Raw genomic sequence first — 17,082 nt, 5'->3', positions numbered from 1 at the left:
ATTGTTTTAACTCTCAATTCCCATACTGTATTAAAATGCCATCAAAAGTGTCATCAACCTCTGAAGTCTCCTGTCCCACTTTAAATCTAGCTACTGTGATTGTGTCCAACTCAGAACACTTTGTTTACTCTTCCTTAAATTCTTGATACCTTGATTTCTATTCATTTAACTTCAGACGTCTTAGACACTCTTTCTGTCCCAATTCCCTGGTTATCTGGACCGTAACTTGTACTTTTGGAAGCCTGCCTCTTTGCGGCTCCTACCCTGTCCAGTCTTTCTTCTGGCAGAGTTGGGAGATGTTTACTCCCAGGGATCCTGTTTCCAACTGCTCTCAAATTACCTAAACTAAAGGGTAAGAACAAGGACCTCCAGTTGCTAAGCAACAGCCACATGCTTTAGCCCTTTATTTATTTTTCACTTTGTAGCTTTCTCTAAGTACAATAGCAACACAGTTGGAACTTAACAAACCGCACACAGGCGGCACGTGGCGCAGTGGTTAGCACTAGGACTACGGCACTGAGGACCCGGGTTCGAATCCCGGCCCTGGGTGACTGCATGTGTGGAGTTTGCACATTCTCCCCATGTCTGCGTGGGTTTCACCCCCAACCCAAAGATGTCCAGGTTAGGTGGACTGGCCATGCTAAATTGCTCCTTAATTGGGAAAAAAAATAATTGGGTACTCTAAATTTATTTTTTTAAAACACACATACAAACATCTTTGACCAGCATGAATCTAACTACAAGGTTTACCCTTCCAGACACAGAATCATAAAATTATACCCACTTAAACTTTACCATGTTTCTAATGTTTACAATACAAATATAAATCCCTTAAAACGAGATTTGTTTTCCTAGCAAGTTCATACGACTCTTCTTCAGAACTAAATAGGGGTAGAAATGTAATGGATTATATAGTTGGAGAGAGGGGTGAAGGTGATGGGACAAAATAGGCCAGGGATGGATTGGAGCTAAAGAAAGACTGACAATGATGTCATGGACACAAGACAAAGGAGGTGTTAATGGAAGCATTAAGGACTAAAGTAGCACTGACAGGAGCATAAAGACAAGAAAGCAGAATGTGTTAATAGAAGAATATTTATCTTCCTATTCATAGAATCCCAATAGGGCAGAAGGCGGCCATTTGGCCCATCAGGTCTGCACCGACCCTCTGTCAGAGTGTCCTACCTAGGCACCCACCCTATCCCCGTAACCCAGTAACCCCACCTAACATTTAGGACACTGAGGGACAATTTAGAATGACCAATCCACCTAACCTGTACATCTGTGGACTGTGGGAGGAAACCGGAGCACCCGGAGGAAACCCACGCAGACATGGCAAGAACGCACAAACTCCACACAGACAGTCACCCAAAGCTGGAATTGAACCCAAGCTGAGGCAGCAGTGCATTGTGTCACCATGCCACCCTATTCTAAATACTAGTACAGCAATTAATTTAAATAGCTCTCCAAGTCTATAGTTTTAAAAAAATATATTTTTCTCCATGTACAAAAGTCAGAAAATAAGTTAACCTTCAAAGCTTCGAAGGTTAATTCACAACAAGTCAACTGTTGTGCACTGGGTTCATCGCTACTGATTCTTGTGCCCTAATCCAGGCACAATTTACTGAAACTCTTAGCAGAAACGTGCCATTCATGCCTGAGGGTTTGGCCAGTTTTCTAGATATGGACTGATTCAAGCAAAGGGATCAATGGATGGCTGAAAGACTGTGGTACCTTGGACATACTGTAGTATGGGTGGCAACTTATTTACTTGATCTTTTACACTATTTTACTTGGTTCAGCACAGATTAAGGTCTTGTGTGTGCAAAGATATGGCACATGATAAGGGCCTTGATATTTTATAAATTACTTGTGCTTCCCAGCCTGGCATCACAATCACGGGGTGGGATTTTCCCAGCACGGGGCTGGGCCGGAGAATACCTGCAACCGGGCCATGCCGCCCCGACCCCGGCACGCAACGCGTTTGGCGCGGCGCCGGTCATGGGCCGCTGTACGCGGCCGGTCAGCCGATTCTTCGGCCCGGATGGGCCGAGCGGCCACTCTAAAAAGGCAGAGTCCCGCCGGCGCCGGCCACAATTGGTCGCAGCCTATGGGAACTCTGCGCGCAGGGTCGGGGAGCAGCCTGTCGGGGGGGGGGGGGGTGGGCTCCGACCCCGGTGGGGGCCTCCGATGGGGCTGGCCCGCAATCGGGGCCCACCTATCGGCGGGCCTGCCTCTCGCTTCACGGGCCTATTTTCTTCCGTGCCGGCCCCTGAACTCCCGCGCTATGTTGTGTCGGGGTCGACACGTTGAGGGAGGCCACCGCGCATGCGCGGGTTGGCGCTTGCGCTACTGTGCATGCTCGGATCCCGTAACGCTCCGTTCACACCGGGGTGGGAGGCTGGAGAGGCGTGAACCGCTCTAGCGCCGTGCTGGCTCCCTGTAGGGACTAGAATCGGTACTCCCAGTGGCCCTTTCACGCCTTCATGAAACACAACGGCGTTTCCGACGGTGTGGACACTCTGCCATGGTCTTAAAAGCCCAGGTCTACAGCTGACACCACCCCTACACTTAGAACTCTGTCAACAATTGCACTACTTTTGTCAGCAGCAAGCTCCTAATTTAGGTGCAATGGCTCTGTTGCATCAAAGTCAGTGACTGAAAGAATCAAAGGCTTTCAGCCATGCCTCCAACAGTGGTGTCACCAAGTAATGTTGACATTTGAGAAGCGGTTTTACAATGTGCAGGGAGACAGAGGCAACATATGTGCAATTGTTTTGAAGTCATTCTTTAGTGCTGGTAACTTGTCCAATGGCTAAAAAAGGACACAGGCAGGTGGGTAACTGAGTCAGCGGTTTTACCTGGTGACAGTAATGCATTTTTGACTCCCTCTTCCTCCCCCGAACAGTGTAAAACTACTTCTCAAATAAATAGACATTTTGATTTGGGTGGACAAATAACCAATTTGAAGCAGTTAAAAATCTAATTTACTTCGTAGAAAAGTAAATTTTTACGAATGATGAACTTTTCAGCTACTCTCTGCTCACTATAGGTTTTGCACTGAGTGCTGAATTTGGTGCATTTGAGTGCTACAGTGAGAGTTTGATGACTGAGGGAGTATAAGGCTTCATTTTTATCTAAAGTCTAGTCTTTCTTTCATTTAGTTAATTAACTTAAAAGTTGCTGATTGGTTTAGAAGAAGGTGAATTTTCAATCAGCTTTAAACAAAGGTTCTACTTGTAGGTACTTGCAGCTGGAGCTTGTTAATTAGTTAATTGGATTAGGCCAGTTTTCAGAGGCTAGATTCACAGTATAAAAGTGATCCCATACACTGCAGAGTGAGTGCTGAATTTGGTGCATTTGAGTGCTATAGTGAGAGTTTGGTGACTGAGGGTGTGCTGAATTTGGTGCATTTGAGTGCTATAGTGAGAGTTTGGTGACTGAGGGAGTGCTGAATTTGGTGCATTTGAGTGCTATAGTGAGAGTTTGGTGACTGAGGGAGTTAGGTGAGGAGGGAGTACGGTGCTCCTTTCATTTTGTTTCCTACATTTCCGCAAAGAGCGAGAAGGTAGCCAGGAGTTTACATAGAGTGCAGCTGACTAGGAGCAGAGTCGGAGGGCAGAGGTCCAGTTGGTCCACAGGGCAGCTATATTCTGTCAGGTAAGAGGGGATGGAGGCAAGGCCAGTTGCATGCTCCTCCTGTAGGATGCGGGTGGTGAGGGATACCACCGGTGTCCCCGCTGACTATACCTGCGGGAAGTGCACCCAACTCCAGCTCCTCAAAGACCGTGTTAGGGAACTGGAGCTGAAGCTGGATGAACTTCGGATCATCCGGGAGGCAGAGGGGGTGATAGAGAAGAGTTACAGGGAGGTAATCACACCCAAGGTACAGGAAAAGAGTAGCTGGGTTACAGTCAGGGGAAAGAAAACAAACAGGCAGACAGTGCAGGGATCCCTCGTGGCTGTTCCCCTTCAAAACAAGTATACCGTTTTGGATGCTGTTGGGGGGGGATGACCTACCGGGGGAAGGCCCTAGCGGCCCGGTCTCTGGCACTGAGTCTGGCTCTGGGGCTCAGAAGAGAAGAGGGGAGAATAGAAAAGCAATAGTAGTAGGAGATTCAATGGTTAGGGAAATAGATAGGAGATTCTGTGGTCGTGAGCGAGACTCCCGGAAGGTATGTTGCCTCCCGGGTGCCAGGGATGTTTCGGATCGTCTCTTCAGGATACTTAAGGGGGAGGGGGAGAAGCCAGAAGTTGTGGTGCACATTGGTACCAACGACATAGGTAGGAAAAGGGGTGTGGAGGTAATAAACGAGTTTAGAGAGTTAGGCTGGAAGTTAAAAGCCAGGACAGACAGAGTTGTCATCTCTAGTTTGTTGCCGGTGCCACGAGGCTAGGAATAGGGAGAGTGCGCAGCTGGACACGTGGCTGCAGGAATGGTGTAGGAGGGAGGGCTTCAGGTATTTGGATAATTGGAGCGCATTCTGGGGAAGGTGGGACCTGTACAAGCAGGACGGGTTGCATCTGAACCAGAGGGGCACCAATATCCTGGGAGGGAGGATTTCTAGTAGTCTTCAGGAGGGTTTAAACTAATTTGGGTGGGGAATGGGAACCGGATTTGTAGTCCAGCAACTAAGGTAGCCGATATTCAGGACGCCAAAGCTGTAGTGAGGCAGTGGGGAAGGGAACACTGACAAAGGAGAGTACTTGCAGGCACGGAGATGGGTTGAAGTGTGTATACTTCAACGCAAGAAGCATCAGGAATAAGGTGGGTGAACTTAAGGCATGGATCGGTACTTGGGACTACGATGTGGTGGCCATCACGGAAACTTGGATAGAAGAGGGGCAGAAATGGTTGTTGGAGGTCCCTGGATATAGATGTTTCAATAAGATTAGGGAGGGTGGTATAAGAAGTGGGGGGGGGGGGGGGCAGCATTGTTAATTAGAGATAGTATAATAGCTGCAGAAAGGCAGTTCGAGGAGTATCTGCCTACTGAGGTAGTATGGGTTGAAGTCCGAAATAGGAAAGGAGCAGTCACCTTGTTAGGAGTTTTCTATAGGCCCCCCATTAGTAGCAGAGATGTGGAGGAACAGATTGGGAAACAGATTTTGGAAAGGTGCCAAAGTCACATGGTAGTAGTCATGGGTGACTTCAACTCCCCAAACATTGAGTGGAAACTCTTTAGATCAAATAGTTTGGATGGGGTGGTGTTTGTGCAGTGTGTCCAGGAAGCTTTTCTAACACAGTATGTAGATTGTCCGACCAGAGGGGAGGCAATATTGGATTTGGTACTTGGTAATGAACCAGGGCAAGTGATAGATTTGTTAGTGGGGGAGCATTTTGGAGATAGTGACCACAATTCTGTGACTTTCACTTTAGTAATGGAGAGGGATAGGTGCGTGCAATAGGGCAAGGTTTACAATTGCGGGAAGGGTAAATATGATGTTGTCAGACAAGAATTGAAGTGCATAAGTTGGGAACATAGGCTGTCAGGGAAGGACACAAATGAAATGTGGAACTTGTTCAAGGAACAGGTACTACGTGTCCTTGATAGGTATGTCCCTGTCAGGCAGGGAAGAGATGGTCGAGTGAGGGAAGCATGGTTGACAAGAGAGGTTGAATGTCTTCTTAAGAGGAAAAAGGAGACTTATGTAAGGTTGAGGAAACAAGGTTCAGACAGGGCGCTGGAGGGATACAAGATAGCCAGGAGGGAACTGAAGAAAGTGATTAGGAGAGCTAAGAGAGGGCATGAGCAATCTTTGGCGGATAGGATCAAGGAAAACCCCAAGGCCTTTTACACATATGTGAGAAATATGAGAATGACAAGAGCGAGGGTAGGTCCGATCAAGGACAGTAGCGGGAGATTGTGTATTGAGTCTGAAGAGATAGCAGAGGTCTTGAACGAGTACTTTTCTTCTGTATTTACAAATGAGAGGGACCATATTGTTGGAGAGGACAGTGTGAAACAGACTGGTAAGCTCGAGGAAATACTTGTTAGGAAAGAAGATGTGTTGGGCATTTTGAAAAACTTGAGGATAGACAAGTCCCCCGGGCCTGACGGGATATATCCAAGGATTCTATGGGAAGCAAGAGATGAAATTGCAGAGCCGTTGGCAATAATCTTTTTGTCCTCACTGTCAACAGAGGTGGTACCAGGGGATTGGAGAGTGGCGAATGTCGTGTCCCTGTTCAAAAAAGGGACTAGGGATAACCCTGGGAATTACAGGCCAGTTAGTCTTACTTCGGTGGTAGGCAAAGTAATGGAAAGGGTACTGAAGGATAGGATTTCTGAGCATCTGGAAAGACACTGCTTGATTAGGGATAGTCAGCACGGATTTGTGAGGGGTAGGTCTTGCCTTACAAGTCTTATTGAATTCTTTAAGGAGGTGACCAAGCATGTGGATGAAGGTAAAGCAGTGGATGTAGTGTACATGGATTTTAGTAAGGCATTTGATAAGGTTCCCCATGGTAGGCTTATGCATAAAGTAAGGAGGCATGGGATAGTGGGAAATGTGGCCAGTTGGATAACGAACTGGCTAACCGATAGAAGCCAGAGAGTGGTGGTGGATGGCAAATATTCAGCCTGGATCCCAGTTACCAGTGGTGTACCGCAGGGATCAGTTCTGGGTCCTCTGCTGTTTATGATTTTCATTAATGACTTGGATGAGGGAGTTGAAGGGTGGGTCAGTAAATTTGCTGACGATAACAAAGATTGGTGGAGTTGTGGATAGTGAGGAGGGTTGTTGTCAGCTGCAAAGATACATAGATAGGATGCAGAGCTGGGCTGAGAAGTGGCAGATGGAGTTTAACCCTGACAAGTGTGAGGTTGTCCATTTTGGAAGGACAAATATGAATGCGGAATACAGGGTTAACGGTAGAGTTCTTGGCAATGTGGAGGAGCAGAGAGATCTTGGGGACTATGTTCATACGTCTTTGAAAGTTGCCACTCAAGTGGATAGAGCTGTGAAGAAGGCCTATGGTGTGCTAGTGTTCATTAACAAGAGGGATTTAATTTAAGAGCCGTGAGGTGATGATGCAACTGTACAAAACTTTGGTAAGGCCACATTTGGAGTACTGTGTACAGTTCTGGTCGCCTCATTTTAGGAAGAATGTGAAAGCTTTGGAAAAGGTGCAAAGGAGATTTACCAGGATGTTGCCTGGGATGGAGAGCAGGTCTTACGAGGAAAGGTTGACAGTGCTAGGCCTTTTCTCATTAGAACGGAGAAGGATGAGGGGCGACTTGATAGAGGTGTGTAAGATGATCAGGGGAATAGATAGAGCAGACAGTCAGAGACTTTTCCACCGGGTGGAACTAACCATTACAAGGGGACATAATTTTAAGGTGAATGGTGGAAGATATAGGGGGGATGTCAGAGGTAGATTCTTTACCCAGAGAGTAGTGGGGGCATGGAATGCACTGCCTGTGGAAGTAGTTGAGTTGGAAACATTAAGGAACTTCAAGCAGCTATTGGATAATTACATGGATTACGGTAGAATAATATCGTGTAGATTAATTTGTTCTTAAGGGCAGCACGGTAGCATTGTGGATAGCACAATTGCTTCACAGCTCCAGGGTCACAGGTTCGATTCCGGCTTGGGTCACTGTCTGTGCGGAGTCTGCACATCCTCCCAGTGTGTGCGTGGGTTTCCTCCGGGTGCTCTGGTTTCCTCCCACAGTCCAAAGATATGCAGGTTAGGTGGATTGGCCATGATAAATTGCCCTTAGTGTCCAAAATTGCCCTTAGTGTTGGGTGGAGGTGTTGACCTTGGGTAGGGTGCTCTTTCCAAGAGCTGGTGCAGACTCAGTGGGCTGAATGGCCTCCTTCTGCACTGTAAATTCTATGATAATCTATGATTAATCTAGGAAAAAGGTTCAGCACAACATTGTGGGCCGAAGGGCCTGTTCTGTGCTGTATTTTTCTATATAGTAAAAAGCTGCACACTTTATTCCTTTTAATACACTGGCTTCTTCAAATTCTTCCACTTTTAAAATTCGTTTTAACTACTTCAGGGTTAAGAGGAGTGTAACACCCTCAACAATACATTTAGTTCAATTTGATTATTCAAAGCAAAGAAACTCTAAAACCAAATCTGAATTGCTGCAGTGAATAGTACAAGTAAAACAAAATAATATAGTTATTTGTTTCCTTTTTGGATTTTTTTTTTTTTTTAAAAGTCCGAGTTGGCTTTTCTTCCTTTAAAACAAAAATCAAGCCAAAAAAACCAAGTTGAATTTTGGGTAAACAGAATCAAACTCATCAAAAACAAATCTGCTTTCAACTCTACTTCAGATAAATTAATTTGGTCCTTGAAGGACAGCTGTAGAAATTACAATTTCTGGACTTTTTAAAATATTTGCTTAACAAGGCTATATAGTCAAATGGAGAAAGATTGCATTACAGGTTATTAAAATGTGTGATCACTACACAATATATAAGCTATGAAGCCAGCACCAATTATAATTAACTTCCCATTTTCTTTCATGTCTCTTCCATCCCTTCAACTAACAAGTTTTTTTTAAACCTCTCTTTCTCGATCCATTGTCAGACTTAACTATTTTCATATCTGTTTGATTGCACTCCTGTCAAGTACAGTGGGGTGTTTTATTAAGTATGGGTGTTTTATAAATGGAAGGTGTTTCTGGTTTTCAAATAACTTATCTTGCCTTATTATCACTGTCTTCCAATATCAACTACTAGTTTCAATTTTTCCAAAACATATTTGCTCACCATTTACCTTCACATGAATATTAGCATTCTACCTATGCTTTGACCTGCCCCCTTTAGTTTTGCCCTTATTAAGAAGCTTGCTTTTCTTCCAGGTCACAGATGACTTCCAGCTACACTCAAATTACCAGCAACCCATTCTTTCTAGCATTTTCTGTTGTCATTTCAGATTTGTTGTATTTGAAGTTGTGTAATTTACAGATACAGAAGCTGGTTTAGCACAGGGCTAAATTGCTGGCTTTTAAAGCAGACCAAGGCAGGCCAGCAGCACGGTTCAATTCCCGTACCAGCCTCCCCGAACAGGTGCCGGAATGTGGCGACTTGGGGCTTTTCACAGTAACTTCATTTGAAGCCTACTTGTGACAATAAGCGATTTTCACAAACGCTCAATAGTCCCTGATACTTCAGCTTATTTTTCTTCTGATCCGCTCCCAACCTTACTCCTACCAGGATAAATGTTTGTTGGACTTTCAATATCCGGTCCAAGCTTTCCATTTTGACTGAGAACGATCTAAAGTAATGGCCTGAGCTTTGGTTCCCCATTATTTCGCCACAACAAATTCTAATCTCAACATTATGCTGATTTCTTCTTCTGTAGCCCTCTGTCTCTTTTGGTCAGGGACCTGTCTCTTTTGGTCAGGGACCAGTCACTCGTGAATCTGACCCAACGATCCATCTCTACTCTTCTTGATCTTTCTGGAATTCAACTCTGGTCTTTCATTTCTCTCAATCTTCTCCCGAAACATTCAATGACAGTGCAATTAATTTAAAGTTAATTCATCAAATTATTTAATAATTGAATGTTTAGGCATTAACTTCATTGCTGCTATTTATGTACTTTGATTTAAATTATTGGAAATTCTAGCTTTTAATGAAAAAAGGTTGAATTATCAGCAACAGGCTGCATCAGCAGTCCAGTCAGTTCACCACAATGACACATATCTATTGCCCTCAGGCAATAATAAAAAAAATTCTGCGTGGGTTTCCTCCGGGTTCTCCGGTTTCCTCCCACAGTCCAAAGACGTGCAGGTTAGGTGGATTGGCCATGATAAAGATTTTATTCATTGAAAGGTGGATATCACCGACAAAGCTAACATTTATTGCCTATCCTAGTACAATGGAATAGTTTCCTAGGCTACTTCAGGAACAGTTAAGAATCAAACACGAAAGTGTGTGTGGAAGTGGAGTCAACATTTAGGCCACTTTTATGACACTGCCAATTTCTTGGACCTTTTACCGAAGTGAATATAAATTCACTGTCATGGTCGAACTTGAACTCAAATTCTCTGGACTATTAGCCCAGGCCTCTGGATTACTAGTCTAGTAACATAACCATTACATTACCAGACCTTTACAGCCATCAGATGCAAAAGCAGCCAGGACTCCAGATTCCAGAGATTAAACCACTCACTTCTCTCAAGTAGTCAACCTTTTTCAAGCACAAAGGGTACCAAAATCAATGTTTGATCTTGTCCTCGCTGAATATTAGTGATTGGATTTACCACTGATTTATCGGTTTCCTGTTAACATGAAAACTAAAGCATTCTTTGTCTGATGTTGAGTTGACTTGTGTAAACTGTATGAATAAATAAAATTCAAGCATGCCTAGCATTAAAAAGGGTGTAAGTTTATGAAAATATCAGTGACTGCAATTAAACTACTGCCTATTATTAACGTTTAGAATAACTGAATGGTGTGAAAGAGGGTAATGGAGGAAAAAGGGAAATGAGGGAAAGAGGCAAGGTTGGATCTTGAAGTAGTAAATCAGTGTGTTCTCGTGTCAGACTGATGCCATTTAGTCACATTCGTGTTCCCAACATTAAAGTTAGTGCAACCTAAATCTCAAGTGGAAGAAATATTTCTACCATACTGCAGTATTTTAAAAACTAATTCATGAGATTGAAGAGTCGCTAGCGAGGCCAACATTTATTGCCTCACCCCAATTGCTCTCGAGATGGTATGAGCTGCTTTCTTGAACTGCTGCAGTCAATGTGGTGCACCCATAGGTACACCCACAGTGGTGTTAGATAAGGAGTTCCAGGATTTTGATCCAGTTATAATGAAGAAACAATGATATATTTCCAAGTCAGGATGGTGAGTGGTTTGGAGGGGAACTTCCAGGTTAATGGTGTAGGGCAGCACGGCAGCACAAGTGGCTAGCACTGTGGCTTCACAGCACCAGGGCCCAGGTTCGATTCCCCGCTGGGTCACTGTCTGTGCGGAGTCTGCACGTTCTCCCCGTGTCTGTGTGGGTTTCCTCCGGGTTCTCCGGTTTCCTCCCACAGTCCAAAGATGTGCAAGTTAGGTGGATTGGCCATGATAAATTGCGCTTAGTGTCCAAAAAGATTAGATGAGGTTATTGGGTTACGGGGATGGGGTGGAAGTGGGGGTTTAAGTGGGTCGGTGCAAACTCGATGGGCCGAATGGCCTCCTTCTGTATTGTATGTTCTATGTTCCCATGTGTCTGCTGCCCTTGTCCTTCTAGATGGTAGCGGTTGTGGATTTAGAAAGTGCCAAGGATAAGTGGTCAGTTGCTGCAGTGCATCTTGTCGATGGCACACAGCTGTCAGTAATGGAGTGAGTGTTTGTGGTGGATGTTTCTTGAGTGTACATGGAACTGCACTCATCCGGGCAAGTGGAGAGCATTTCATCATACTCCTGACTTATGCCTTGTAGATGGTGAAGAGGCTTCAGAGAGTCAGGAGACTAGTTCCTCGCCGCACAATTCCTCCCCTCTGACCTGCTCTTTTAGTCACAGTTTTTAAATGGCTAGTCCAGTTCAATTTCAGGTCAATGGTAACCCCAGGATGTTGATAATGGGGGATTCAGCAATGGCAATGCCATTAAATGTCAAGGGATGATGGTTTGCTTTCTCGTTGGAGATGGTCATTGCCTAACATTTGTATGGCACAAATGTTACTTGCCATTTGCAAGTTCAAGCCTGGGTATTTTCCAGGTCTTGCTGCATTTGGAAATGGGCTGGTTCAGTACCTTCATGGACTGCTGCAACATGTATAGAATTTACCACAGGTCCAACGATGAACAACTGTTTACAACTCGATAGAATAAACTTCAAGAAGCCTTTTGCATACGCACACACACTAAAAATAAGCTTTTAAGTGCATGTAGATATGCTGCTTCATGCTCTGAAGTGATCTTGATTATTTAACAGGATGAAAAACGAGTCAGTGAGTGCATTCAAATTAAATTGAGTATGTCAAAGAGCAGCCATAAAAACAGAAAGTCTACATTGCTGAATTGGAAGTGTCTTTGAACTTACTTCATGTTAAACAATAGTTATTAAACATACACCTTTTCTAATTTTGAAGTGCCCTTTGACAAATATAAGTTCATACTTATAATACATGCCCTAGTAACAACATTAAATGTAAAAAAAAGATTACCAGCATGAGTGGTAAATAGTTAATAGTAACTGAAACAAGGGTATTAGTCGATGATTGTTGTTCATTCCCCACTCACAAAAATTTAATTTTAAAAGAAACAATAATGCCCAGCTTACCCATATTAATTACATGTTGTAAAACAGATGCCATTTAGTCTTGACAATTCCCACTAAGTAAGGTTGCTGAAATGTGTAGGAGCTTTGTAAGTCTCTTTAAAATGGCATTTATTTAAATGAAGCTAACAGACAAAAAAAACATTCTCTAAGAAGCAAGTTATCATGCAGGCATTAACTCGCAGTTACTCAAAAAGGACAGAGAAAGTGAGAAGCAGGAATTGTGAATGGGGTTTCACCTCTTCAGCAGCTGCTTCAGAAAGTAGTCCTTCTCTCTGGGCACAGGTTACATGGAAATAAGCTCTGCACATACCAGCATCACAGCTTATGCATACTCCAGTTCGAGCAAATCGCATGTCTTCACATAAACTGCACTCCTGAACAAGAGAAGAAAATCAGTAGCAAAATCTTCTAAACATTGTAGCATTACCAAACTTGAATGATTCAGCAAAAATCATGTGCCAAGCATACAAATGAAAATACTGTCATGATTTTGTAGGTTGGTGACCACATACAACACACTTACTGTAGAATATCTAAGCTCGAGAAGCTGCAGCATTTTTGCCAATGTAAAGCAAAATTAAAATTACTTAACACTAAACCACTCTACCACATCTGTAGCCCTGCAAGATCCATAGAAACCATTGCATTGGATTGTAGTGTGTGGAAGTTACATGCCAATGAAGACTGTACAAGTTAGGTAATATGTCTTTATTATGTATATTTTGTTCACTGTAGGAGTGAAAGAAAGTATGATGGGATTCAAAGGGGCAGCAACCTTCGTAATAGGAGCCATTGCATCAGTGATTTGAACAAATCTGTCGTGTCATTGTTAAATCTTGAAAATATTTTTCAGTAAATGAGTGAGAATTACTCAATAGGGCTGCGTATGCTGTCAATTAAAATAACTTACTAAAGAGATGATTAAGAAACCGCTAAGGAACTGGCTAATGGACCATAAACTGCCTCAAGATTCTTCAAGGACATATTCAATCATCCATTTGGCTGTCCGTTTACTACTTGCCAGGTTGTCTGGTTTCCTGTGAGATATCACTTGCAATTCTACGAGCGGCTACATCCTAACATCAACATTCTGGCTTGAATTTGTGATACAATATGATGGCACAAATAAATTTAGAAAGTAAACTTAGATTAAAACTCAGTTAAATCCTAAACATCATGATATCAGAATGCAAATTAAATATCAATCCTCTATAAATGCTTTAAGTGTGAAAAATTAGAGTTCACATTTGCGATATAAATCTGTGCAATCAAACACGTTCTGCAGAACTCGGTGAAGGTTCCAATTGCAGACTTTTCACTGTATATTAATACAGGTGACAAATCAAATCAAATCAAATGGGGCCTCCAGAGTCACTATCAAAATGCCGGTAATACTTATCAGTGAAATTGAAGATTTCTGCAAGGGGCTGTTCCTCCAATTACAGCCTGTTTCTCTCCCATGTGTTATGGGCCAGGGTTGAGAGAACCCCAAAGTGTATCATGGAGTTCACCTGACTCTCAACTTTTAATAGATTGGGTATGGGGAGCACACGGCCCACTCTATAGGTGAGGTACAGCAGAAATGGTAAAGTATTTCTTAAAGCAAAACAATGTTTATTCTATGAACTCAAGATAACCTTTTTAAAACATAGTGAACATCGTAGCAACCATTAATTCAAATACAACCCCTAAAAAATACAACACTAAGTAATTCTTAAGCGGTCCTTTTAACATCCAGAAGACTTTTAAAAAAATCTTTCAGCAGAAGCATATCAGGTTCAGTCACTACTAAGAGCAGTTATTAGTTTTAAATCACCAAAGATTCGATTTACATTCTTTAGATTAAAGAGAGAAACTCTAATACACATTCTGGCTGTGACTGCAGCTAGCCAGCTCTGAAAATGAAACTAAAACACACCCTGCAGCAAACAGCCTAAAACAAAAGTAAAAAAGCTGACAAGACAGCCCAACTCCACCCACTCTCTGACATCACTGCAGTAATAAACACCCATTTCTTAAAGGTACTCTCACTACAGATATTTATATACATACCCATTTATAAACACGCATTTTTTAAAGGTACTCTCACATGACATTTCCCCCCACGAAAAAAAAATAAACCATCAACAAGATGGTTTCATTTTTCACCTTCTCACTATCCTTTAAGAAATCCACACAATAAATATACTTTCTCGTTTCAAAAAACACCACACGCAAACAGGTATAATAATATAGTTCATTTTGTTCTCGTTCTTCTTCCTCCAAATGAAATCGTTCTCAATTGACAGTCTCTTTGAACAAGAAGATCTCTGCACGATCTGTCCATTTCCCTATGCCTTGGCATTTCTCTTTAAAGTCAGATACTTAGTTCTACCTGATCAGAGTCCCTGGTAATTCTCCAACACTGGAGCATTGGCTATCACAGATTTCAGGCCGTCAAATGCCTGTTGAAAGTCCACTGTCCACTGAAAATTTTGACGTTTCTTCAGCAAGTCCATCAGTGGAGCACCCACACTACAAAAGTCTTTCACCAATGTTCGATCAAATCCACTCATACCAAGAAATCGCATTATTTCCCGTTGTCGAGGGTATCGGAAACTCCTCAAGGAAAGTGACTTGGGCTTTTCCAAATTCACTTTTGGCTAGGTTTATCACCAAACCCACCTCCTGTAGTCGATCACATAACTCCATCAGATGTATTAAATGTTCCTTCCATGTCTGGCTAAAAATTATCAGATCGTCGATGTATACCGCACAATTGGGTAATCCTGAAAAGACTTTGTTAGTTAACCGTTGAAATGTGGCTGGGGCATTTTTCATGCCAAATGGCATAACGTTGAATTGGTATATACCATCTGGAGTCACAAAAGCTGAAATCTCCTATGTCCTTTCAGATAAAGGTACCTGCCAGTAACCTTTAAGTAAATCCAGTTTGGAAATAAAAGCGGATTGTCCCACTTTCTCAATGCAATCTTGGAAACGTGAGATAGGATAACAGTCCGTTCTTGTAACTGCATTAACCTTTCTATAGTCCACACACAACCGTTGGGTACCGTCTGTTTAGGTACCATCACTATGGGTGAGCTCCATTGGCTGCAACCCACTTCAATTATGCCATTTGTAAGCATACTCTCAATCTCTTTGTTAACCTGTGCCAATTTTAAAGGGTTAAGTCTATATGGATGTTGTTTGATTGGAACAGCATTTCCCACATCTACATCATGTATAGCCATTTTAGTACTTCCCAATCTTTCTCCACAAATATGCCCATGTGATATCAATAACTCTTTCAGGTCAGTTTGGTTTTCCTCTGGAAGGTAACTCAACAATTTATCCCAATTTTTAAGAACATCTTCATTTTCCAATTTAATTTGAGGTATGTCAAATTCACCACCTGGATTTGGTTCGTCACTTTAAGATGGAATCATTAAAACCGCCTCCTTTTTCTCTCTTTCCCTTTCAAAGTACCTTTTAAGCATATTCACATGACACACTCAGTGAGTTTTCCTTCTATCCGCGTTTTTACCACATAATTCACCTCACTTAATTTCCTTTCAATCTGACAAGGTCCAGAAAACCTAGCTTTTAAAGGTTCCCCTACCACTGGTAACAATACCTAAACTGCGAACGTTGGATTTCTTGTCCGCTACCCGTTTCATCAATTTTGTGCAACTTTTAAATGTTGTCTAGCCAATTCACCTGCACTATTTAATCATCCCCTAAAATTTGACACGTAATCCAATAATGTAATTTCCGATTTCTCACTCACCAATTTTACCTGAATCAATTTAAGTGGTCCTCTTGCCTCATGACCAAAATTTAGTTCAAAAGGACTAAATTTGGTTGACTCATTAGTGTATCCCTAATTGCAAACAGTACGAATGGAATTCCTTTATCCCAATCCTCTGGATAATCTTGACAATAAGCCCTCAACATTGTCTTTAATGTCTGATACCACCTTTCTAACGTTCCCTGCGATTATGGGTGGTATGCAATTGATTTAAATTATTTTATTTCTAAGCTATCCATAACTTCTTTGAATAACCTTGAGGTAAAATTTGATCCTTGATCGGATTGTATTTCTGTGGGTAGTCCATATCCAGCAAAGAATTTAAGTAACTCCTCCACAATCTATTTAGCAGTAATATTACAGACTGGAATGGCCCCTGGAAACCTAGTAGACACATCCATTATAGTCAAAAGATACTGATTCCCACTTTTTGTTTTAGGAAGCGGTCTTACGCAATCAATTAGGATACTTGTAAAAGGTACCTCAAATGCTGGAATGGGTATTCAGGGCGCTCGTTTTATCACTGCTTGAGGTTTCCCTATCACTTGACATGTGTGACATGATTGACAACATTTAATTACATCTCTTTGTAGTCCAGGCCAATAAAAATGTTTCTGGATTTTAGCTTGAGTTTTCCTTATTCCCAAATGACCTCGCACTGGTACCTCATGTGCAACTTGCAACACCTCCTTTCTATACCCTACTGGCAATACTACTTGATGAACTTCTACCCACTTTTCATCCACCTACATATGTAAAGGTCTCCATTTTCTCATCAAGACATCACTTTTATGGTAATAGCACTCTGGTATACACTCAGATTCCTCTTCTGTGTATGCTTTCTGATACAAAGGTTTTATTTCTATATCTTTTTGTTGTAACTCTGCCAATTTTCCTGAACTAAAAATATCCACCTTATCCTCCACCTGTTCTTGTTCAACCATCTGATCAAAAGTCGTTTCTGATAATTGTACTTCAACTTCATCTTCACACTCTGATTTCTCCTCTTGTCTTAACCTGTGACTTTGCAACCTTGTTACTACAC

The 17,082-nt window shown here is 42.4% G+C and overlaps 1 protein-coding gene across 3 annotated transcripts in view; it reads right to left on the bottom strand.

Annotated features, from left to right (window-relative positions):
• Positions 1–17,082, bottom strand: part of phf14 (PHD finger protein 14) — a 362,139-nt gene that overhangs the window by 234,991 nt on the left and 110,066 nt on the right. For all 3 annotated transcript variants that reach the window (XM_072509115.1, XM_072509117.1, XM_072509116.1), the window contains exon 7: positions 12,484–12,621. In XM_072509115.1, coding sequence (XP_072365216.1) covers positions 12,484–12,621 — 138 coding nt within the window. The remainder of the gene's footprint in view (positions 1–12,483; positions 12,622–17,082) is intronic.

Source organism: Scyliorhinus torazame, chromosome 6 (assembly GCF_047496885.1).
Source record: "Scyliorhinus torazame isolate Kashiwa2021f chromosome 6, sScyTor2.1, whole genome shotgun sequence".
Taxonomy (NCBI): domain Eukaryota; kingdom Metazoa; phylum Chordata; class Chondrichthyes; order Carcharhiniformes; family Scyliorhinidae; genus Scyliorhinus; species Scyliorhinus torazame.
The sequence above is the reverse complement of the archived record's forward strand: the minus strand, read 5'-3'. Positions and strand labels throughout refer to the sequence as shown.